Source organism: Mustela putorius, unplaced genomic scaffold, assembly GCF_011764305.1.
Source record: "Mustela putorius furo isolate JIRA1106 unplaced genomic scaffold, ASM1176430v1.1 tig00000450_pilon_pilon_pilon, whole genome shotgun sequence".
Taxonomy (NCBI): domain Eukaryota; kingdom Metazoa; phylum Chordata; class Mammalia; order Carnivora; family Mustelidae; genus Mustela; species Mustela putorius.
This window is the reverse complement of record NW_025421385.1, coordinates 20,170,894-20,197,276: the sequence shown is the minus strand read 5'-3', so window position 1 is coordinate 20,197,276 and position 26,383 is coordinate 20,170,894. Positions and strand designations below refer to the sequence as shown.

General features: G+C 38.0%; 1 protein-coding gene across 2 annotated transcripts in view; it reads right to left on the bottom strand.

The window, feature by feature from the left end:
- Positions 1–26,383, bottom strand: part of LAMA4 (laminin subunit alpha 4) — a 146,728-nt gene that overhangs the window by 26,672 nt on the left and 93,673 nt on the right. For both annotated transcript variants that reach the window (XM_004753541.3, XM_004753542.3), the window contains exons 13-23: positions 24,046–24,194; positions 20,530–20,671; positions 19,680–19,776; positions 14,767–14,883; positions 12,963–13,142; positions 9,617–9,756; positions 7,070–7,246; positions 6,105–6,250; positions 5,522–5,684; positions 4,524–4,657; positions 2,742–2,913 (exon numbers count right to left, since the gene is read on the bottom strand). In XM_004753541.3, coding sequence (XP_004753598.1) covers positions 2,742–2,913; positions 4,524–4,657; positions 5,522–5,684; positions 6,105–6,250; positions 7,070–7,246; positions 9,617–9,756; positions 12,963–13,142; positions 14,767–14,883; positions 19,680–19,776; positions 20,530–20,671; positions 24,046–24,194 — 1,617 coding nt within the window. The remainder of the gene's footprint in view (positions 1–2,741; positions 2,914–4,523; positions 4,658–5,521; positions 5,685–6,104; positions 6,251–7,069; positions 7,247–9,616; positions 9,757–12,962; positions 13,143–14,766; positions 14,884–19,679; positions 19,777–20,529; positions 20,672–24,045; positions 24,195–26,383) is intronic.

Here is a 26,383-nt window from a genome sequence, read left to right as displayed (position 1 = left end):
CCACTGAGCCACCCAGGTGCCCCTATATTGTATTTTCTAGCTCCATCCATGTCACTGCCAATGGCAAGATTTCATTCTTTTTTAAGGTTGAATAATATTCCATTGTATATATAAACCACATCTTCTATCAATGGATACATGGGCTGCTTCCATAATTTGGCTACTGTAGAAAATGCTGCTATAAACATAGGGATGCGTGTATCCCTTTGAATTAGTGTTTTTTGTGTAATTAGATATTTTTTTGTGTAAATATCCAGTAGTGATCATAGGGTAGTTTTATTTTTCATTTTTAAAGGAAACTCTATACTGTTTTCCACAGTGGCTGCACTAGTTTGCATTCCCACCAACATAGCAAGAGGGTCCCTTTTTTTTCCACTTCTTCGCCGACACCTGTTTTTTGTTTTCGACTTTAGCCATTTTAGCAAGTGTGAGGTGATGCCTCATTGCAGTTTTTCTTTCTTCTCATTGTAGTTTTGATCTACATTTACCTGATGATGAATGAGATTGAGTATCTTGTCATGTGTCTGTTGGTCATCTGGATGTCTTCTTGGGAGAAATGTTGTTTCATGTCTTCTGTCCATTTTTTATTTGGATTATTTGGTTTTTTGGGTGTTGAGTTGTACCAGTTCTTTATGTATTTGGATACTAACCCTTTATCAGATATTTCATTTGCAACTATTTTCTCCCATTCTGTGGGCTGCTTTTTAGTTTTGTTGCTTGCTTCCATCATTGTGTGGAAGCTTTTTATTTTGGTGTAGTTCTAATAGTTTATTTTTGTTTTTGTCCCTTGTCTTAGGAGACACATCTAGAAAAATGTTGCTGTGGCCAATGTCAAAGATATTACTGCCGGTGCTCTCTTCTAGCATTTTTATGGTTTCAGATATCATATTTAGGTCTTTAAAACCATTTTGAGTTTATTTTTGTGTTTGGTGTAAGAATGTGGTCCAGTTTCATTCTCTTGCCTGTAGCTGTCCAGTTTTCCCACCACCATTTGTTGAAGAGACTGTTTTTTCCTTATTGTATATTCATTTCCCCTTTGTTGAAGATTAATTGACCATATAGTTGTGAATTTATTTCTGGATTTTCTATTCTGTTCCATTGATCTATGTGTCTATTTTTGTGCCAGCACCATACACTTTTGATTACTACAGCTTTGTAATACTATTGTGCTGGAATTAGGAGACCTCAAAAGTTTTGTTCTACTTTTTCAGGATTGCTTTGGCTATTTGGATCTTTTCTGGTTCCGTACAAATTTTAGGATTGTTTTTTCTAGTTTTGTGAAAAATGCTGTTGGCATATTTTGATAACAATTGCATTAAATTTGTAGACTCCTTTGAGTAGTATAGACATTTTAATAATATTTGTTCTTTTAATCCATGAGCATGGAATATCTTCCTATTTCTTTTTGTCTTCAATTTCATCAGTGTTTTATAATTTTCAGAGTATAGATCTTTTGCCTCTGGTTAAATTTATTTCTAGATATTTTTTATTTTTGGTGCAATTGTAAATGAGATTTTTTCCTTATTTTTCTTTCTGCTGCTTCACTATTGGTTATAGAAGTGCAACAGATTTCTAAAGAGAAAGTAACCTTTTTGAAGAAAGTTATACTCTGGAGAGATGGTTTTTAAAAAATATGTTTTTAAAATTTTCTAATGTTAAATAAATTTGTTGATGAAAACAATGTGTACTACCTGTAAAAACTCTCATATCTGCACTATTAAAAATAATTTTAGAAAAAAATTTCTAACGAGTTTAAAACTCTGTCAAATAAAGATTTCAATGGTCTTGAGTTCTTTTGTTAAAGTTTACAAAATGATGCAATATATGATTAGCTAGCAAGAACTGACATCATAAAAGATAGAAATGTACCAGCCAAATTCAAAGACCACTTTTGCCAATTAGTGGAGGAGACTGAAAAATGGTATCATAATTTAGTAAGCATAGCCAATGATACACATCTGACACTTTTACTTTTGAGGTACTTTGTTTAGTTTTGACAGCCAATAAAACTTAGTATTGAAAGCAACTGGGCTTAGGATAAGACTTTTGAGTCACTGTATCTCAAAAAGTTAATGAGATGCATATTTTATGCATATGCATATTTAATTACATTGTTCTTAACTAACACCGCTATTAATATTTGTACCATTAACAAATAGGAAACAATTTTATTTCATTTCATCTTTATTTTAAAGTTGTATTTATTTTCATTCAATATTTTATCTTTATATAAATTATCTTTTATACCTAGTTTTGAATATTATCTCTATAATAAAATATGGATTATTACTATTAATAATCATTAATAAAGTACTTCATAATTATATTATAAGTGTGTTTATATATATGCTTTTACATATATTATTAAGAAATGCATATATTTATGGTAAGCATTCATTTTTTTTTTTAACTGATAAAGGCATATGATGTAAAAAAGTCAGTGTTGCATTTCTGCAGACACACTACCCACCTAGATCTTGGTGCTGATTTTCTGCAAAATTCTCTAGCTTATTAAAGGGGTTATATTTAATATACATCCAAAAATGCATTTCAAAGTTGCAGAAATTACTTATTGCTGGCGCAACTTCCCTAACGAAAAACATATCCAATTTTTCTTTCTAAACTAAAATTTCGATTTGGTGGCATGACACACTCAACCTGGGAAGGTTCCTAGGAATATGCACAGTGGAAAGTAAAGGGAATAACAGAGAGGAGAAAGGACTTTTATTATATTTACTCACTCCATTGACCATCAGGAGCACGAGGCCATTGTCAGCTGGTGTTCGAACTTCTATGTCAAAGCGAGTCACCTGACCGAATTTCCCTCTCCTTGTGATATCCCTTACCACAGCATAACTAGAGCCATCGAAGAAATAGCTGGCAGCTCGGCTCTGAGTGAAGGCCAGTTTGTCTCTGGAATAAAAACGCAAGGATATATGAGCATGACAGTTTGCATTATGCTTTCCACGTGAGGAACTTACAACCCATTGTCATGACATCTTCCACGGAACTCACAGCATTAAATATGTGGAACTTAAGAAACAGAACAGCTGAACATGGTGGGGGGGTGTGAGGCAGAAAGAGAGTCAAACCACAAAGTAGACTCTTTTTTTTTTATAAAGATTTTATCTATTTTATTTGACAGACAGAGACTACAAGCAGGCAGACAGGCAGGCAGAGAGAGGGGAGGGGAAGAAGCAGACTCCCTGCTGAGCAGAGAGTCCATGCCGGGCTTGATCCCAGAATGCCGGGACCATGACCCGAGCCGAAGGCAGAGGCCTTAACCCACTGAGCCACCCAGGCGCCCCCACAAAACAGACTCTTAACTAGAGAGAGCAAACCGAGAGGTGCTGGAGGGGACCTGCGGGGAGAGAAGGGCTGGATGGATGACCTGCGTGAAGGACGGCATTGTGATGAGCACTGGGTGTTGTATGTAAGTGACGAAGCGCTAAATTCTACACCTGAAACTAATTCCAGGCAGCCCACGAAGCCTGGGGAATAACTAATTGGAATTTAAATAAAAACTTGAAAGAAAAGTAAGTTCTGATGTCTACATGGGAGACAGAGAAGTATTTATAGGTAGGTTAAATGAATGGTTTTTTATTTAAAAATTTTTTTTTTTAGTTTCAGATTTAGAATTGAGTGATTCATCACTTACGTACAAACACTCGGTGCTCATCACAGCAAGTGCCCTCCTAATGCCCATCCCCCATCTAGACCATCCCTCCATCCACCTCCCCTCCAGCAACTTTCAGTTTGTTTTCCATAGGTAAGAGTCCGTTTTCTGGTTGGCCTCCCTCTGCCCACCCCCCCCTGCACATGTTCATCTGTTTTATTTCTTAAATTCCACACGTGAGTGAAACATATGGTATTTGTCTTCCTTTGACTAATTTTGCTTAGCATTATACTCTCCAGCTCTGTTCACGTCATTGCAAATGGCAAGACTTCACTGTATTCCAGTGTGTGTGTGTGTGTGTGTGTGTGTGTGTGTGATCTTCCATATTCTGATGAGTGATTTTGAATGGATTTCTTTTCTACCCTTTGTGCTAAGACAACAGAAATTTCTGGTGAAACCCAAGTCTCTGGAATCCTAAATTAAAGCAGCAAACAAGGGCACTTGGGTGGTTCAGTCGTTAGGTGTCTGCCTTCGGCTCAGGTCATGGTCCCAGGGCGCTGGGATCGAGCCCCACATCGGGCTCCCTGCTCACCGGGAAGCCTGCTTCTCCTTCTCTCACTCCCCCTCTTGTGTTCCCTCTCTCACTTTGTCTCTCCCTGTCAAATAAATAAATAAAATCTTTTTTTTTTTTTTTTAAAGCTGCAAACAAGATGTTTAACACTTCATACTTGTATATGCTCGTCTGTGGCAGAAAACTGAAATGATTTTTGCAGACATGACTCTTATGCAGTTCCAAGACTGGGTTCCCCAAAGAAAAAAAAGAGAACCTGAATATTGATCCATGGTTGTCTCATCTGCTGCTTTCACGTGGCTATCAAAGTCTTTAGTACTCTTAACACTTTCTTACCTGGCACAGGGTACTGACTTGGAAGGATCCATGTTATAGATGTGCTTGAAGTTGTACAAGCTGATCACATCATTATTCAAAGTGGCCAATTCCAGGCAGCCCACGAAGCCAGGCAAGTTTAAGCTTGCGGGGAGCTATGTAACAGACAAAGTCAATTACCCCATGATTGTGCTTCACCCAGGTGATACAGAACAGACAATGAAATAGACAACAGGTCAAGGGGAACTGCCCATATAGATAAATATCTTTCTAGACCTATGTTTCCTCTGGGCCGGATAATTTAGATAAACAATGATTTTTCAGCTGTGCCTATCTAGCAGAGAGGATTGGATTTGTTGAATACACATACTATATATCATTCACACACCAAATATCGAATTCAGGAGCAAAACTAATTCTTTCAGCAGCTCTTTGAGGAAGATATTCCTGTTTTCATATCAACAGAAGGAAAGTAATTCTCGGAGAGGTTCAATAATATGTCTATAACTAGGAAGTAATAGCCTTGGGATTGAAATCCTACCTCAACTCCCTATCTCCTTATCTGGGCCTTTCATTTATTTGCCTTTCACCAGGTCTCATACTCCCCCCTTAGATTCACCCCTTTCTTCATCCCGAGTATTTTATTTCATGTCTATATTAGTTGAAATAACTGAGTTTTTGAAATTGTCATTGTGAACCTAGCAAACCCATAAGGTCCACGCACTCCTGCAGTAGTGGGTGGGGGTAATATCGATTATGTATGCATGTATCGGAATGAAATGAATTGATATACAAGTGGTAGCTAGAGCCCGAAAGCATCTGACACCATGAAACTATGGGTGGCAAAGACCGGATTTATATGCCAGATTTATAGATCAGAATTTTAACGCCATGGAGCTAACTTCTTTCTTGAAATACCAAGAGTTCGATATACCCCCAAATCATTGTAGGACTTATGGATTTTTAAAAAACAGTCAGTGTAGATTTTCAGTAAGTCCAAATCTCGCTGGATAGCTTACCTTGAAGTTAGAAGGCACGCCACCAACATAAAACACAGTGTCTTCAGGGTCCAGATCCAACAAGGCGTCATCTCCCGTAAATTCTCCCTTTTTAATAAACTTTTCCTCTGCAGTGCTACTCAGACTTGGGACCGTCAAAAACACCTTTCCGTGTTTTCCTACCCTGTTAAGAATTTTCAGTCCTTATTAGCCAGATAATTTGTAGAAAATATGTTTTTTTTAAAGGTCGTCATGTGAAAGCTTTTACAGGATGTCAACAATCAGCAGAAAGAAAAAAAAAGATATTCCATCTTGGAATGAAGGCATGGATTGGGCAGATAAAAAGATCTAATAATCTGTTTGCTATTTAGAAATGATGAGTACTTTTTTCTAATCTTTTTTTTCCTGACTTAGGTATTTGGGAAGCAACATAGGCATACTGGGGGGAAAAAAGGAGCAACAATAAAGGGAAGAAAATGCTATTTAAACATCCACAGGAAAACAGTGTGTGTGTGTGTGTGCACGCGAGCACACACACGCATGCATTCCCACAGATTTTTTTATGAAATGTGCTTGGAAGCCCTGTATTGTGAATTCACTTTACCTTTCAATCTTGACAATGCTGAAGTAAGCAGGCCAGGAGCTGACGGGCTTGGAGTTCAGGGGAATCTCTACATCCTTAGCTCCCAGATTATAAATGTACACCAGGTTATCATTTTTGATTGCAAGACCCATGTATTCTTTTTTGGCCTGAAATGTCAAGAAGCCACTTAAAGAAAATCCATATGAATGAACATCATATTTTGTTTTCCTTTCTTTAAGGGACAATCATCAATCCAAGTGCTTGGCTGTCTACAAGGCACATCTTGCCTGAATTATTACAAAGTTCCTGTTGGATTGGGCAATGCCTTTTTCTTTCCAGCCTCCCTGTGGCTACATTGGTGTGCTGCTCCCCTGTGTTTGTCCAAGTGCATCCTGGACAGGGAGGCAGGCAACGGCAGGCTTGTGGACATCTGACGGCTTCCAGGAGTGGCCTGATCCCGTCTGGTTAACCCACGGACATAACGCAGCCCGCCAAGACAGACTGCTGTGCCTGTCCAAACAGGGTGAGCAACAACTGTTAGTAGGCCTCTGGGTTCTGGAAGTCCTTGAAATGCTGCATTCAATGAGCCGTGTGAGACTGATCACGAAGCAGCCCCAGAAATATCCCACGTAGAGAAGGAATCACTTACCTTTATGACCACTCGAGTCTCGGGATTAAAGTGGTCTGTACCAGAACGGGAATGTTGTTTGGGTAACCAGAATGGGAATGTTGTTTGTTTGCATAGGTGGGTTTTGTTTTAAAGGAAAAGGAAAGCCCCTGTCTTTCCTTTGACTATTATTCTCTCTTTTCAAATGTCGTGTTTTCCTGGGTGTTATACGCAACTGATGAATTATTGAACTCTACACCTGAAACTAATGATGTACTCTCTGTTGGCTAATCGAATTTAAATTTAAAAAAAGGAAAAATATTAAATAAAAATAAATTTACTAGGAAAAAAAAAAAAAAAACCCATGTCACAAGCTTACGGTTTTGCTTCCGAGGTACAGGATAAACCGGTCCGTAGCTCCAGCCAGCTCTGGCTGCTTCACGGGGGGAGGTTTCATGTATAGGCTCAGGGATGTGAAGGTCTTTAAGTCATCCATACTGGTTTTGGGGTGCACCTCGACTGCTGACTGGCCATCAAACATCATGGAGACTTGGATCTGGAGTGAGAGAATGTTTCTGTTAAAAGCACCCTGCAGAAATGGGCACAGCTCTCTCCCATGGTTTCCAAAGGGATTCCCTCCATCCTTATGGACTCTCTGAGTCCTACTCCCTTCCTTGTCTTTCTTTCCTGATGTCCTCACCTTGTGGGAGAAAGGGGGTAAGGGCGATCATAATATAGTCATTTACATTTAAAATGGGGTGAAAGGAAGCCAAAAAATGGTGACAAAGCGGATCTATGATGAGGATAACTAAGAATCCCACAATGAATTACAAACTTGGTTGGGGTGAACTAAATAGCTTGATGGGATTCCTGGTCAGTTACATAGGTCATGAGGCCCATAAAATTAACAATGACTAGTTGATTAGAAGTATAACACCTCTGGGGAACTAATACGGTTAGAACTTTCTCCTCAGGGTTTTAAAAAGAGGAACAAGAAATAAGGCTGTGAGTAACATCCTTGAGCACACCAGGACTGTTGGGAGGGGTCTAGTCCAGCTTTGGAGTCTTCAACAGGGTCTTGAAACCTGGCTCTGCTTCTTACTAGCTCTGTAACTGTGAGCAAGTCACTTAACCTGCAGTTTCTTCAAATGTAAAGTGTGGACGAAAATCTTGCTGAGTGAAATGAGATAATAACTATAAAGTACTTTCCAGTTCCTGGCTCTATCATTATTATAACTGTAATGAGTTCATTAAGATGTTTCTTATAATAATTCTTAGAAAAACCTCAAAACAAAGCACAATTCAGTAGATGCATGTCTGAGAGGCCCAATATGATAAGCTGATTCTCTGGTCTGGTTCAGAGTGATTTTCTGAGTATTCAGAAGGGGATGGACTTCTATATCCATGTCACACATGCAAATATTTCTGAATAATTAGATGTATTGATATCCATTATATAATATTAATTTGGTTAATATTGATGGTCAGTAAGCTCAAGACTATATTCCCAAGTGCCTAGAATACAGCTGTCTTACATTGCTAGTTGAGTAAAAATTAATCATCTTAATTAACAAACAATTCATGGGATTAAAGTCTTTTTTCATAAAAATTGAGTCTGAGAAGGAAATATATCTGCACAGAAAGTACCTCACTTTGGGGCTACCAAAGGCATTGCCAAGACTCTCTCTAGAAAACAGTTTTAGGTGGTTAAGTTCCCCAAAGTTTTCTCCATTTGAATCAAACTACCAGAAAGCACTCCCAGAAACCTAGCTTTGGAAAAAAACGTTTCTTCACGCTAAGCTTTTCTTGAAATGCTTCCCAAAGTATCTAACAAAGGTAATTTGGGGTGTGAGACCAATTACCACAAATCATTTAAATGCTGAATATATTTACCAAAAGCGATCTCCTCCATTACAAAATAGTTGATTTCCAACTCTTCTTTTGGTCAGTGCTTAGGGCTCATGGTCTGTTCAGGACAATTTGCAATTGAGAAAACAAAACCATATAATGCCGATCTATGCATCAATAAAAAATAAATGAAAAAGAGGGCCAAGGATGAGCCCTATTTGCCAACTGAAAACGTTAATTGAATTTTGGTGTTGCTGTGTGGCCTCTGTGTAAAGATTGTTCAGTTTAGGTGATCTGTGATTCCACAGTGACCCCTGTAGGGGGTCAGTGAAGGCTCCCTCTATCAATGTTATACCAGAGAATTCCCTAAAGAGGTAGATGGGCAGGATTATTCAACATAGTAATTGCACTAAAACACGTGTTCCAATAATTAATAATATTGACAAGTATAAATCATGTCTTCGGTTGGTGTTAGCTTTACTCAATTTCTTTTCCTCTACAAGCTTTATTGACTAGGTTAACCCTATGACTCTTAATCTTGGCTATCCATAAGAATCATGAGGAAGCTTTTAAAAAAATACAGGAACTGAGCCCATCCTCTAGAGAGCCTGATCATGGCTTTGAGGTTGGGACCGGGAACAGGTTTAGTTTTCAAAGCTCTTCATGTAATTCTAATGAACAGATCTAGATGGTGCCTTAGAACTAATGAAGTAGAGGGGGCACCTGGGTGGCTCAGTGGGTTAAGCCTCTATTTTTGGCTCAGGTCACGATCCCAGAGTCGATCCCAGAGTCGTGGGATGGAGTCCTGTAAGTGGTGGAAGTGGAGGTGGGGGTAGGTGTGGGGGTGGGGGGGAGAAAAATCCCTACTCAGCGGGGAGTCTGCTTCTCTTTGTCTCTGCCCCTCCCCCCTGCTTGTGCACTTGCACGCGCGTTCTCTCTCTCTCTCTCAAATGAATTAAACAAACAAACAAAAAAAAGAACTACTGAAGTAGAAAGATTCTGGGCTCTGGCAGCTGCCTTAGTGCTGTGATTCAGTTTCCTGATCAGTGAGCACTGAGAAGTCTTCTTTCATGCTTACCTTGCTGGCAACACTTCTGGTCTGAGCTATAAGCTCCCGGATCCTCCGGATGCTGGCGGAGACATTGCTTGCAGGCCGCTTCTGTTCTACGGTGCGGAGCTGATCCAGGAGCTGAGGGACAACCTCTGTCAGATTTCGTACTGCAGTTAACAAAAATTAATCACTTGAGTAAATATCTCAATGATATTAACTAATATTAGCTGTATTTAAGGAATCAGGTGAAGAGACAACAAACACAGGCTACTTTTGTGAGATCTAGAATTATTTGTAATCCTGCCAAAGGAAGAGTTAAGCCCACTATATAAACAATTCCTATTTTGTGGCATTTATAATGTCTATTGGTCTACATGTATGTAGAGTCAGCTGGCTGACAATGTACATTTCTGAAGGGAAGGGCCCACGAAAAATGTACAGATGTTTTTGTCCCCATATAGCATAGGGTCTACTTGCATTTCTAATGAAACTGATAGAACAAGTCTAAAGGAAGGCTGGGAAAAAGGAGGTGGGAATGTTTTTTCCCAGGTTGCCTGGGAACATCACACTGCTGCTGCAGTGGTCCATGCAGAGGCAGAGCTACATGGAGAAAACAACCGAGTGCCCAGAAGAGTGGCAGTTGGTGCCAAGGAGAGGGTGGGCGCCATGGTCTATGGGCCCAATAAGGGTGATGATACAAACACATCATACTGACTTTGTAGGTTTGTGTGTTTTTTTTTTTAAGGTATGAGGTATACATAGAAAAGAGAAATAGGGGTGCCTGGGTGGCTCCATTGGTTAAGCGTCTGACCCTTGATTTTGGCTCAGGTCATGATCTCAGGGACCTGAGATGGAGCCTCACACCGGCTCTGCGCTCAGTGGGGAGTCTGCTTGGCCCTCTCCTTCTTCTTCTTCTTCTTCTTCTTTTTTTTTTTTAAAGATTTTTATTTATTTGTTTGACAGACGGAGATCACAAGCAGGCAGAGAGAGGAGGAAGCAGGCTCCTTGCTGAGCAGAGAGCCCGATGCAGGGCTCGATCCCAAGACCCTGAGATCATGACCTGGGCTGAAGGCAGAGGCTTAACCCACTGAGCCACGCAGGCACCCCGTCCCTCTCCTTCTGCTCCTCCTCCTGCTCACATGCTCTCTTTCTAAAATAAATAAATAAAACCTTAAATAAAGAGAGAATAAATCATATTTACACAGCTAGATGAGAGAAGTCCAAAACAGGGAGAATGGCGTAACTTTCTATAAGGGTTCATGAACCGGACCAGTGGTTCTCAACGTGTGGTCCACAGACCAGCAGTATTGGCATCATCAGGGAACTTGTCAGAAATGCAAAATCTGTGGCTCCAACCCATACCTGCTCAATTAGAAACTCTGGGAGTGACGCCCAAGTGATTCTAAAGCACATGAAGGTTTACGAACCGGGACCAGAGAATGAATATTTTTTGCATATTCCCCCGGAGAAGGGCAGAGCCATGGTCACTAAGCATTAGTAGCTGGAAAACAGGAAGCCTCTTACCGAACCCAAACTAAACTCAGATTCAGGAGAATATGTCAGTGAAGACCAAGGATAAAACTCTTCTGTATTTAGGAAGTAGGGTGTTTCTCTATCTTAAGGAATGGAATGAAGAAAAATAATAACAATTATCACTTTATCATGTTAATATTTTAAATAGAGGTAAATATTTGTTGTTTGGATAACTGACCACAATAGCCATTTTATAGTATAATCATGTTTAAAAATTATAGGTAATGAAGTATATTTCATGTGTTACATTAAATTTTGATTATGGAAATGTATATAAAACAAAGTTTCCCTGTTCTCAATTCTCCGAGAAAGGGAACCACCTTTTATTATAGTCTTTACAAAGTCTCTTATGTTGTGGTATGCTCTTTCATTTACTTTGATTTGAACCACAAAATGCTATCTGAGGAAAACACAGAGGCCTAAAACAATTTCAATTAGTGGTAGTTCTGGACGCTTACTGGAATTGTAAAAAAAGGAAGAAAAAAATTTAACACAGATTTAGTAAACATTCCTGAGGCTCTGTCTTTATAAATGTAAATGTTAGATGTCACGAAGGCAAATCTTTTAGAGATTAAGTTCTAAATGCAATTAGGTGAGCGGTTACATGGTAAAAGTCATGAATATATACTTAAGAGATGAACATAACGGTCATCTTCTTGTTACGGGAATGAATATTTGTGACCTGGGATAAAATTTCTAGTGACAGATCAAATGGAGATTAATAAAATTCTTCCTTAACTCGGATGGAAGTGAACGTAATATGTTCTGCAAAACCATGCTGGAGAACAGGAAGTTCTAGTCATGACAGTCATTGATATTTAAGAGGTAGAAGAGATCAAATAAACATGGTAATATGTGATTTAAATATCTGTGTATAACTAAATAAATTAGGTAGATAACAGAGTATTTCATTATCATTGCTGTAAATTTGCATTCAAGCTGGGCAACAAACCCTTCTCCAATTATTATTTTTTTTAGGGTTTATTTATTTGAGAGCAACAGAGAGAGAAAGAGAGAGCACGCCGAGCAGGGGAGCAGAGAGAGCAGGAGAGAGAATCTCAAGCAGATTCCATGCTGAGTGGGGAGCACTCAGCTGGGAGCACGAGTGGGGCTCGAGATCATGACCCAAGATCATGACCTGAGAGCAGAAACCAAGAGTCAGAAATTTAACTGATTACGCCTCCCAGGTGCTCCCAAACTATTCTTCATGGGAACCCTCAGTTTTGTTAAAGATTTTACTTATTTATTTGACAGAGAGAGAGAGAGAGGGAACACAAACAGGGGGAGTGGGAGAGGGAGAAGCAGGCTTCCTGCCCAGCAGGGAGTCCGATGCAGAGCTCAATCCTAGGACCCTGGGATTATGACCTGAGCCGAACACAGACACATAACGACTGAGCCACCCAGGTGCCCTGGAACCTTCAGTTTTGAATGGACTTAGTCAGTACCTGTTGGTAATAACCTACATTTCTCAGGTAAGGACAAAGCAATTCAGTTTAGTAAATATTTTTCCCCAAAGTAAACCAATATTTTGTGATTGACCTTCTTCCCCAAGGAACAGACTTAACATTGACCAACATCAGTGCTGCCATTATTTCCTATAGAAAAAAATGATGCTTAACCAATCTCTCTAGTATATTTTTGTGAAATATATATATTTTACATGCATACACATGTATATGTGTATACATATACGGTGTGTCATAGATGACCTGAGCAAATTTTTTTTTTCTAAGCGGATTTCTACAATATTCTAATCTCACACCCAGATGAAAACCACTGCATCTTAATGAAAGACGTGTTGAGCCGAATGGCCAATTCATCTGGATGCAAACCGTGATACCTGCATCTCGCGCAGAGTCCACCGCTGTGCTGTAAGCAGAAGAGTCAAAGCTCTGAAGGTTTTGTGACCAGTTGGTTAGGTTGTTAGCCATGGGGGCGGCTGCCCGCTGGACTTCCACTGTGGTCTTGTTGGCCTCCTCTGTGATCAGCTTCGATTGACCCAGGCGCTCCTGGGCGTCACCTTCACACAGAGCACAGGGACACTCACTTTGCAGAGAAGCAGGACATTTGTTGGGAGCATCAACGTCCATTTAATCATTTGGATAAGGCAGCCCTCAAGTTTTGGGTTTTTAAGCTGAACAAAGATCTTTAAGTAGATGTTAATGATGGCACAAGTTAGAAATGTGAAGGTAGCGTTACAAAGTGAGCTTGAAAGACTCTAGAATCTCATTAAAACCAGGCAGCCCACTTAAAACATTTTCAACTTAGAGGTGAATTTTTTAAAAAAGTAATTAGTATTTCTTCAGGTTAGAGACCTGGTCAGAAAGCCACCGAAAACATATAGGAGATTTTAAGTCATAAAATGTTCATGTCTGATATCATTGTAAATATCACTTTCTTCTATGTGGGACGCATTTTGCTGTAAAAATGCAAAAGTAAACCAGTATGGAAGCAGGCTTCTTATTAAATCAGTATGGAAAATTATTTTTAAATAGTAAAACCAAGTTGCAAAATAGCATGTAAAGGGACATTCTATTTTTATTAAAAAGTTATGTATTTAAAATAAAAAAAGTTTACAACAAAATGTTTTTTCCTGGGTAATAAGATTAAAAAAGATTTTTCTTCTTTTGTTCTTTTTCTTATCTGTATTTTCTACTCTTTCTATAATAATCATGTATTACTTTGGTAATAAAAGTCACAGGTGAGGTTATAGCTTTTCTTTTTCTTGAGTGGAGAAAGATTTAATTCAACCTTACATAATCTGAACTCTGATGGATGCACCTTTGAATCCTGGGTCTGCTTCTTTTTTGGAGCTGTGCTTTTTGGAGCAAGTTCCTAACCTTGACAAGCCTCAGGGTTCACCACCATCTAAAGGCAATGGTGGTACTTTCCTACATGACAGGAAGTGTATACACCACAGCCCAGTGCTCCAGCATGTGGCAGCTCTGATGGTGCAGATGAAAGGGATTCTCGTTGGATGAAATGGTCCTGGCTGGGGCTTTGGCAAACTAGGAGGCAGTAGATGGATTTGCTCCATGTAGGAGAAAACGCACATCCAGTAGTCTGGCTTCCAGCCCCTCTGGTTCCCAGCCCATCTTTTTAAGATACCACTGTAGTACCAGATTAGGCAAAATGAGTGCTCTTGTGTCTCCATTTGGCTTGGTGGTCTCCCTACTTGTACTATCAGAATGACATGGCAGGTAACAGAGTCTGCTACTCCCATGTGGGGCCAGAGAGACCCAGACCCAAATAGGGCATATTTATTAAAGAAGAAGGAATGTTCACAAGGAAGTGATTACAAAATAGTATAAGCAGCCTGATTGCATTAAAGCACCTGCACATGTGGACGCACACAAGTACACACACACACACACACATGATTGGAGGAAAATGCTCTCAAATGTAATGGTCACCCCTAGGAGGTATGATTATAGGTTTTACAATTATTTTCCGGTGTGTGTGTGTGTGTGTGCGTGTGTGTTTGTGTGTGTGTGATGAACATAGTTCCTTTTGTCACCAGAAAACAATATTTATTTATAGAAGTATTGACAAGTAAGGAATCATGTACTCCTTCCTCAAGCATTTATTTGAATCCCAGCAAAGAAACAGTTGAGGCTTACTATGTTCTTGTCTGTGACCCTTACCTCTCTCTGTGGCTTGTAGTCGCTTAATGGCGTCACTCAATCTGTTTCTGAGAGCACTCTTCCTTGCTAGGGCTCCGTCCACACGCCTGTTGGTGTCAGCTACCGCCTCATCATTGCCTATGAAGAAGAAGCCAAAAAAAGGAGCCAAGATGCTAGGGGGATAACAAAAATCTCCATTTCAACAAGGACAATTCTGATCTGTGCTGTGGGGTCATCTATAATATTCTGAATATGGTGTGAACATAGAACACCAGCTCTGGAAAGTGGCATTTCAATTAAGAGGTACAGGACTATAGAAGACTAGTCGCACTGCTTAGAGTGATTTAGAATGCCATAAAGTGACTCATAAAAGGTGCAAGCATAATGGCTAACTTCTTTGAAAAATATAGCACTGCTGTGACTTACAACTAGCAGCACAGTTGATAAAGAGCTGAAACGAAAGGTCTATATTTATGGCGATGACTTGTTATATAAGAATAATTATTTTTTCTTAATTTTTAAATAAAATTCTAATGGATATACAACATACATCTAGAAAAGAGTGCACATTATAAACAAATTTTTGCAAACTGAGCACGGCATATATGCTGTGCTAAATCAAGAAAGTAGAACCCTATTGCTATTCAATTTTCTGGGCCCTCTGTAATTCCCCAAGGATGACCACTGTTCTGAATTCTATCTCCATCTGTTAGTTGTGTCTATTCTTTTTTTTTTTTAGTTGTGCTTATTCTTAAACTTTATTAAAAAGAAATGATACAGTAGTATAATTTTTTATAGCTTTCATATCTCTGTTTTTATTTCTGTAGAGTGGTTAAGTCTTGATATCTGGTGTTTAAATCTTCCAGCTTTGATTTTATTCTTCAAGGATTACACTGGCTGCTTAGCTCCTCCCACACCCATTTCCGTGGAAATTCTAGGACCATCTTCTCATCATTTACATATAGTTCTGGTACTTTGGTTGGTGTTATATTTAGTCTATACATAAATTTGGCAGAATTGTTATTTTTACAAATTTGAGTCTTCCAGTTAATTGTTTTTGCTTACTCTTCTTTAGATCTAAATTCTCATTTTGATCTCCATTTATTTAGATCATCTTTAATTTCTTTTCAGTTTTATGTGTAGAGATCTTATCTTTCATCAGCTTTATTTCTAGGTATTTTATGTTATTGCAAATGGTGTTAAAAAGTAAATTTCTAATTATTTTCTACATAGAAATAAACTGGACTTTTACACATTGAATTGGTAATGTGGGATATATTTGTCGTTTCCAGTCTTAGTGGGCAAACTTTAAATATTTCAGTATTAATATGCTTCCTTATTTTTATTTTATTTTATTTTTCTTTCTTAGATTACAGAAGTTGCTATGAGTTTTTTAAAACATGAATGGACACTGAGTTTTGTTAAACGATTTTCCTGCATGTGGTGAGATAACCATATGAAATTTCTGATATATTCTTTAAATGTGCTAAACTACTATTGATGTTTGAAATGTTACACTGTCCCTGAAATCCCAGAACAAAGTTAACTTGGTCATGTATTACCATTTCTATGTGTGTTAGATTTGATTTGCTAATGTCTTGTTTAGGTTTTTCACATCTCAATTTGAGAGAGAAATTGGCTTATAATCTTCCTTTTGTTTTTTTACAATGTCCTTATCAGGTTTTGTATCTTAGTTTTGTAGGCCTCATAGAATACATTAGACAATATTTCATCTTTTTTTATTTTCTGGAAGAATTTATACACAAGTGGTGTCATTTGTTTAGATGGTTGGAAGAATTCACTGGGGAAACCAACCGAGCCTTAAGATTTCTTTGTGGGAAGGGTTTAATTACTGATTAAATTTATATATGTATATACAGGTCTATCAGATTTTCTATTTGTTCTTGTATCAGGTTCGATAGTCTTTTTCTTACAAAACTATTCTTGAAAGTGCACTTGTAGCATAGTCCCAAAACGGGTTATTTTGGAGCAAGTCCAAACAAATCATGATGTAATACCTTGTCTGAACTGAAGGATGAACTTTCCCAAAGATTCTTGGTTTGTGCGTCGTTTACTCCCAAATCATCAGGAAGTTTATGCTTTTTGACAAACAGACAAATCATTTCTTCCCTTCCTATTATACTTTTCTCTTTCTCTCCAAAAGGCTTGTAAATATATACTCTGCCATGGCGTACTTTCTCATTTCCATTATACAGTCTTGGTGTGCTTGCTTTCTTGTTCAGTTGTCTTTCCGCACTTGTGTATGATGGGTATAAAATGAGTGGTGCTGAGTTGATTCTGTCACCAAGTACAATGTAAACAAAGTACAAACACTTCTTTCTTAATTCCTCCGGTGAGTGCTAAAAATTTCCCAGAATTCAAGGAGGGACTTAAACATACTTTGTACTTGTATCGCACCATCTTCTCCCTCTTTTACTTTCAATTTTTGAATATTTTATAATCTTTTGTGAATAATTTATAATCTTTTCAGCTCTTCTTTTTGGGGTTTGTAGCTGCAAAAGATGCTGAATGATATACTGAGAAAGAATATATTTAACTCTACATTTGGAGCCCTTGATAAAAATAAGTGAAAAAAATTATATTTGGGGCTGGATGTTTCTAAGAAAAAAATGTTTCATAAAATTTCTTTCCTATTTGAAACTTATTGTTTTACATAAACAGTTTTCATTTTAGAAATGAATTCAATAGAAGATTCCTTTAAATAGCAGCTTCCTGAGTTTATTATAGATTGCTAACTATTTGATATAGATAATAAAGAAAGGAAATCTGGGTTATAAAGATTACTAATCATTGAATGTTATTTGGAAATGAATTAACAGTAATTTGAAATTGTAATGTAACTCAGTAGATAAATATAGTTTAACCTGAAAATCTGAATTTATATCACAAACGTTATTGTCTAAAGGGAGGGAAGTTCTGACCCACACAGTCCTAATTCCCCAAGGATGTCCCTTTGAAATTAAATATGTGAAGAAATTTAACCAAACAAGATCATGAAAGAGGAAAACAGATTTGCAAAATATTCAGAGACCAATACAGAGATTTTATCTGTACTTAAGTTATAGAACTTTGAAGAGACATTATTACCAGGGATGAAAAATTGTTTTCATGAGAAGGACAAGACTGCATTGTAAATTATCAAAGAGAACAAAATATCGAAGTCATTGTGTCCTGAAAATCCACATACTCTGGTCTTCACATCACAAGAAACAAAGAAATACATTGATATGGCAACATTTACTTAAAAAATATTTTACTTTTAAGAGTACGCTTATTGTGATGAGCAACTGAGTAATGTGTAGAACTGTTGAATCATTATACTGTTCACATGAAACTTTTATAACATTGTGTGTTAATATAATTGAATAAAATATATTTTACTTTCAATATTCTAAATTGTTGCTTGTCAGTATTCTAATTCTTTTGTAAGAGTATGTCCAAGACTAAAAAAAAAAAAGGATATGTTCAAGACTAGACTTATATAACGAATGAATTAGAAGAGAACATTCTTATTGCCTTTGTTTATACAGCAAACATAAAATAATAGTTGCTTTAGACCACAACTTGTTAAATATTCTGCATAGGAAAAACAAATACTTTTTCCCCCTATATATAGTGTTCTTTGTTAAAAAAAAAGAAAATGCATGATTAGAATCAAGATTAGTTGCTTTGATAAAATTACATGACATTTTCTGTTTCAAACTTGGTTTTTGTTTTTAGGTGGTAGTTAGAAGTTAGCTAGATAATGGATTTCCAACCTCATCAGTCAATGCGCAACCCTCTTTAGGTATGAGTTCATTAACTCAGAGATGAATATCGTTTAGTGAAATTCTTAGCCAATGCAACTGTTTTTAAGAGTAACTCACAAGATTCAAAATTGGCTAACGTGATTTTGCTTTTACTTTTCCTTCCCTCTCTCACTTAGATGTGTTTGCTGTCACAGATGCAAACACTAATCTTTGGAAATGCTTCTTTCCAATGGTCACTGGCTTGTCCTAGATACAGTAAACTTACAGAACACAAACTACAGGAAAGTGCTGATAAGTACGTGGCTCTGTGGTTTCCTATCCTCCTGATTCTCCCACTACTGACTCATTACTTCATGTAAAATTTTAAAGGGCCTTCTGAACTGTTCAAGAAAGACTAAATTATGTACAATACAGTTTTAGTGTTAAGTGTATTTTATGGCATTATTTCCTTGAAAATAGATAAACATGGTACATTTCTATTAATTAACCAAATTTTTTAAAGATTTTATTTATTTATTTGGGAAAGAGAGAGAGTGAGAGAGAGATCATAAGCAGGAGGGAAGGGTAGAAGGAAAATGAGATTCCTCACCAAGCAAGGAGCCTGACACAGACTTGATCCCAGGACCCCAGGATCATGACCTGAGCCGAAGGCAGACGTTTAAACAACTGAGCCACCCCGGTGCCACAATTAGTTTATTTGATTAACAAGAATATACACCACATTTTACTACATGGAAGTTCTTTTTTTTCTTTAATCACAATTTATTTTATAATATCCAATTTTATTTATAATATCCACTTGGGTGGCTTAGTTGGTTGAGCATCTAACTCTTGGTTTCTGCTTGGTCATAATCTTGGGGTCTTGAGATTAAGCTCTGGGGTCGGCTTTGTGCTCTGCGTGGGGTCTGCTGGTCCCTTACCTTCTTTTCCCGCCCCCCCCCCCCGTCTCTCAAATAGATAAATAATATCTTAAAAAAAATTCAATCTTCACTTTTTTTTTATACCTTGGATCGCAACAAGAACTATTCATATACTATTCAGTTAAAAGATCATTTGTTCTTTAATCCTAGACTTTTAAAATCTCTATCCCTATGCAGAAGTACTGTATGAAAGGAGAGAAGTAGCTGTAAATCAGAAGGAAGGTAAGAAAGGGGAGATGCTTACTAGGGTCTGTCTTGGCTTGCAGTTCTCTGGCTTGATTGAGGAGGTTCTCACTCTCATCCTTATGGTAAATGATTTGAGTATCAATCCCGTTGACAGCCTGCAAAGGAATTGTGTGGAAAGAGTAAGAATGACAGAAGAAACCCACTTTTCATGGACTGAGGATATAAATGACACCATATATTTACTAAACACCAAGCAAAATTCATACAACTTAATTTCCATAGCTCAAAATCAAGGTCAAATGGGAACACGAGGAAATAAAATCCATTTCATAAAGTCCATTTCAAGACAAATGTTTTTCATGGAAAATTCAGTCAATCTAGACCAGCAACGGGCCAAGGCCCCACCAAAGTGCTTGTCAAATAGAAGTCACTCAATAAACAATTTTTGATTTGAAAAAAATATGAATGTGTGCATAAAACATCTTCTCTATCAGTACGGGCTCATCTTAAATATGTTTTATTCAGGGACTGTGGTTTAACAAAGCTGTCAAAGGAAATGACATTTGCTGACAAGAGTATGGCACATTTTGAAGAAGTATTACTGAAACCTTCATAACATCAAAAAAATGGTCTTTTCTTAGTTCTGCACTTTCTGCCGTTTGCATTACAGTGGAAGCTCAAGCGAGGGCATTAGAAAACAGAAAAGTCCTAAGCTGGAAGACGGCAACATATAAATGAACTTGAAAATAAGGGAATACTTGGGGTGGGGGATTGCGCTTGTCTGGCTTAGTCAGTGGAGCATGTGACTCTTGAGCTGGGGTTGTGAGTTCGAGCCCCACATTGGGTGTAGAGATTATGTAAAAACAAAAACTTAAAAAAAAAACAAAACAAAACAAGGGAATACTCACGTCATGAACTCGGTCGGTGATGTTCAGAGCCAATTCTGCCGTTTCATTGGCTTCGCTAACATAATTGGCAATATTTTCGTAGACATTTGAAGCATCCAAAGCTTTCTGTACCAGCCCATTCATATCGGAACTGTGCAAATTCCTGTTAAAGAAAACATGTGTCATTATTTCTCTCTCTCACTTTTGTGGGAAATGGGGCCATTTTTATGACTTGATTTGAGTACTTCTGGGACCCCAGGGACCTCCCTCCCGTTCTTCAAAGCCACCAGGCTTGGTGAAGTTTTCCCAAGCTGCTTCTCCTGGGAGCACAAGTTCTTTGCTCTCTTCTGCCTTTACCCCATTTTGGCTCACAGAAGCCGTTTGCCAGGCAGTGGCTACAGGAAAAGGGACTGATTTAAAAACAGGCCTCTGCACCTCTTCAAGCAAGTTTATGTGGTGGGGGTCAGGCCCAGGAACGAACACAGGGTCCTTCCCCACCTACTCACCCAGATCATCATTGTTATTTTCTTTCCATCAAAGAAACCAAGGCTCAGCATGGTGTTAGGTATGAGTAGGTTTCACTCTATTTATTCAACCTTTTGTTCACTTTATAAAACATTGTATTTTCCCTTAAGAAGGGGAATGATACATATTGGGCATCTATGTGCTGATTCTGAGCTAGTTTTGCGGTATATGATATGTCTTTAATTCTTACCACACCCATGAAGTAGCCATTTTTATTCCCTTTTCATAGAGGGAAACAGGGCACATGTTGTTATGGTTTGTCTCACTCTTGGGGCCCAGCGGCTTCCTTAAAGTGCAAAGCCCTACTCATTTCCACCTTTGCCCTATACACCATGTTCTCTGCCTTTACCCCATTCTGGCCTCTGTAAGGTTCATCCACTATTTACTGGGTACCCATCATGCACTGGGCATTCTCACATAATGCCTATATGCCTCAGAGGACTGATGTGAGGTACAATAGAGATAAACTAGGTGACATGTTTGGTCCCACGCCTGTCATCCAATAAACATCAGGATTTATTATTGTCTCTAAACTATTTCCTGAATTGGAACTTCAAATTCTAAGTGTATTCATAAAATAATTCACTTTTTTGACGCCTACTTCTTCCTCTCTAACATAAATATCCTGTCACTGTTGCATCTCATCCTGAATCCTTTACCTCAATTTTACTCAGTTTTAAATACACCAGTTGCATATTTTCTTCTCAGTCTGATGACTACTATCACTTGATTCGTCAGTAACTTCCAGAAGATTCTCTGTGACACAGTATGTGACATTGAGGATCCCACACTGGGTCATTTCTTCCAATTTCCCTGACCTATTGAACTCTATTGATTCTCAGTTTCCTCCATCAAGTTTCAGTTTCAGTGTGCTCTCTTAGGCTCAGAACAACTTCTCTGTATTTCCCTGGCTACTTTCTTCTCTTTGGTTCTAGTTCACAATCATTAGGCTCCTTTGTGGGAGAGCTGACTTATCCCTTAGGTATAAGAGGGGCCCATAAAGAATTTTTTTCATTTTCATTTTTTTTTTTAACTTAGAAGAACAATGAGGATACTAGTAACGATTACATTAGTCTTTATAACAATGCTATTATGACATGTAATTTTAAATTTTTTTTCTGGAGGAAAAGGCCCACAGAGGCAAAAGTACCTAGGGTCAAGGAAAGCCATAATGCAATTCTGCTCTACTGAGGTAATTCTAATTCACATACTTTCTACTTCTTCCTACCCACAAGCCCTTGTTTTCAGAAATGACACAGAGAGGAAAATCTGAGGAAATTTTAAAAGGGATACAAAGAATAAAATGTTACAAATATTCATTAATATTTTAAAATTTGTTTGCTAATGTTAAAATGCAAGAAATGATTAAGAGAGTCTTTAATGTTGTTTTCATTATGAGGCATAAAAGAGGTACTGCATCAATACATAAAATAAAAATGTGTTTTTGAAATGGAAGTTTCTTGATGAATTATGTTTATCTCTGTTTTATGCACAAGAAGCAAATCACCGGGTCACCAGATAGAAGAGGAAGAATGTTCAGATTTTGAGGGAAAGACATCTATGAATTTCAATGCTTCCCTGAATATACCTAGTCCGAAATATCCTACATGCAAAAGGGACTTCAGGGTGATTGATATTTCTGAACAATTCTTCATATATAGCATGGGTAACTTTCTTAGAATTATGCTAGAACACTGTGCATTTAGTGAAGGTATGTGTTGGGATCCCAACCAACAGGAAGATTCACTAAGAGGACAAAAAAACAGTGAAGAGAGACACAAGAGAGATCTCAGAAACAATATTATTTCGATACAGTATATTGTCTGAATCATATTTTATCTAAGCTTCATTTTATTGGTTTGATCAAAAGCAAATTGCCTGGATTATATCCACTAGATGGATATAATGCCATCTCGGACACCAAGATTTTACATAACATCTATTTTTCTCTGTCTGTCTCCTCTCTTCCTTTCAATTCTCAGAAAATTTGCAGGGATATTTGAGAATTTTGACAACCAGGAATAAAAAGGTAGTTTAAGTCTGAACAAGAGTTATTATTGGTTCTTATTTTATTCATGACCTTTACTGATCCTTTTTCCTAATTGCCAGGTTTGTAGTCTTTCTCTATAATTATCTCATCATTTACCTATCATTTCAAGGTCATGAATTCAATTCCAATCTTTCAGTACATTTCAATTAACATTAATTGAATGCCCAAAGGGTGTGTGACTCTCTTCTAGACGCTGTGAAGTAAATTGTCAATTGATTTTCTCTTAATCAGGTGTTGAAATCAAACATTTCCTGCTGAGCACCATAGAGTGTCTATGAGAATTTACCAGAAGTCAATTGTATTGCCAACTTCCAACCAACTTTACTTAAGACCCTTGGGTGTAAAAAGCTAATGCTGTATGTGAAATAAATATGTGATGGTGGTAGAATTAGACCTTGTAGAGGGATCTCATTTACTTAATCATTTTTAAAAAGATTTACTTATTTATTATTTGAGAAAGAGAGAGCTGAGGGACAGGAGGAGAGGGTGAGAAGGAATGTCAAGAATCTCAAGCAGACTCTACACTGAGCACAGAGCCAGACACGAGGCTCAGTCTCATGACCCTGAGATCATGACATGAGCCAAAAATCAAGAGTCAGTTGCTTAACTGACAGAGCCACCCAGGTGCCCTTACTTGATAATATTTTGTGCAGCATTAGGCCCCTAACCAAAATGTCTTAGGTCACCCTATTAATAATTATGGAGCAGAACCACCCCCTCTGCAACACAGGTCTCTAATCTGACAGATTTTTTTTTTTTTAACCAAAAAACTCTCCCCAAAACAATGGCAATAAACAATGACTGGCTGGCTCTCAGACTGACCAACCAAGCAACATACAAATGAACAAACAAACCCAACCCAAATCCCAACCTCCTAACCTGTAACTCGGGTACATGGAATTGAATAAAAATGAGTTATTCAGCTTACATAGATATTTGCATTTCTAAAACCAGGATATTACCTGCTCAATTCATCAGCCTCTTGTTGAAGGTTCTGTGCATGGTCAACAGCCTCTCGGACTAAATCATGACTAAGATTACTTAGGTTGGACAGTTTTCCTTGTAGTTCATTTTTGGCTCCATCTATTTCCGCATAAATTCCTGAAGCATTCTAAAGAAAATATTTTAAAAAGTGAATTGAATATAGAATAACTTAAAATCTTCTCCCCAGGGAGCACCAGAAGATAATCTCTAGTCTTCCTTATTATGAGGTTCGGTACATTTTAGGTCAGGTATACAGCAGTCTGAAGTACTTTAAGTAGACTTTTATCTATTTCTCTTGCATCCTCAAAAACTCCTTTCCTACTGATTGCTTCCCTAGCTTTCAGACATGCTCTGCCTTCTCCAACCTGAAAACAAAACAAAACAAGCTCAACAAAAAACCTCCTTTACCCACACATCTCTCCAGTGTTATTACCTTACTTTTCTTTCCCTCCATAGCAATATAGAGCCAAAAAAGTGTTTATGTTAGCTGTCTATTCCCTTGCTTTTTAATTCACTCTTTGACCCACTCCAGTCTATTTTTTATTTTACTACTCCAACAAAGCAGAAATTCAAACTAATGATATTTCAGTTACCGAATCTAATAAGCATCATTCATTTTCCCCAGTCACTCAAGTAGTGAGTCTAAACATTGTCACCATTCTTAAGCCAATCATATTTCCTTCCTCCATCACTGTCTGATTCTAAATAGATCACTGTATTTTTTTCCCTTTTCTTTCTTTCTTTTTTTTAATTTAGGAGATATCAACTAACTGTAGCAGGAATCATTTTTTTCTATACTCCTGAAGTTTCCTCCATATAAAGGGAGCTCAACTGATGAAACCTCAGACCTCTCCACCTCTTTCTTCACTCTGCTCCTGAGAGAGGAACTGGTTTATTTGATTGGTAAATTTGGGGGGAATAACTATGTAGGCTCTATTCAATTCTACCTTCTGCCTCTTGGTCGCAAGCTGCCAGCAGAAAGCCTGAGTTTTCCTGTGTTTGTCTCTAATGAAAGCTGTTCTAGGCAGAAACCCTATAGGAACCTTGCAATGTTGTCTACCTGAGTGGGCAGCTGTGCCTAATTCTGGAATTGAATATTAGCAACCCCACTTGGCTAAGAGATCTAAAACCATGCCCTCATCTTAACTGCATCAGGAATGAAGGTTATAGTCTTGGACTTTATATTTACTATTTTATTTATTTTTCAACTTGTTTAGAACTTGGGAGCTGAAAGGGGCTACTATTCTCACAGACTCCAATACTAACAAAGAAGAGTTGCAAACAACTCTTTGCCACCATCCTCCAGCTCTTTCCCTCCACCAAAAATCCCCTATACACTTATTTATAGCACAACTTTATGTACGTCTTCCTCATACTTTAAGAGGAAAAGCGTTCCTTTTCTGTATAAGGCATGCTGCCCTGTTTTCTATTCTTCTTGCTCCCTAGCTACGGACTCCCATTTCAGATGTAAACATGCCCAGTTAACCTCTCCCATTAAAAACAAACAAATAAAACCTATTCCTTGACTCTAGCTTCCCCTCTAGCTTCTTTTCTTTGTTGATGCAGTGCATTCCACAAAAAATGGTTCTTGCCAAGATCTCCAGTGTCAGACACCAAGTTGCCAGATCCATTTGACCCACTTTTCCTGTCTTTAGTTACTGGATTTATCTGGTTTGTGACAGTGTTGGTCACTGCCTTTGTCTTAAAAATCTCTTTCCCTAGCTTCTGTGACATTGCTCTCTCCTGGGTCTCCTGTTTCACTGTCCAGGAAGGAGACTGTAAAAGTTGGTGTTGCTCAGACTTGAGTTAGCGCTTCCCTTTCTGAATAATCTAACTCCTCTCTCCCAGCCCAGACTTTAAATCTTTCAGCTGACTCCGAACCCTCCTACAGGAGTGGTGATCTTTCTTTTAAACAAATATGATCATGTTATTTTCCCTCTCAAAATCAACCAATTGCTATCCAGGAACAAATCTGATTACTCAGGTGGCTTCACCAACTAAATATAACTTTTTAAAAAATATTGTTCCCCAGATGACCTACCAAATGGCTAGAAACTTAATACTATCTCCATAGAAATAAACCCTCTGTGCTAGGAACTATGCTACATTCTGGGAATACAATTATCATATGGTTTCACTTGCTTGTGGAGCATAAGGAATAACATGGAGGACACTGGGAGAAGGAGAGGAGAAGGGAGTTGTGGGAAATCAGACAGGGAGACGAACCATGAGAGACTGTGGACTCTGAGAAACAAAGCAAGGGTTTTGGAGGAGAGGGAAGTGGGGTTTGTGTGAGCCTGGTGGTGGGTATTAAAG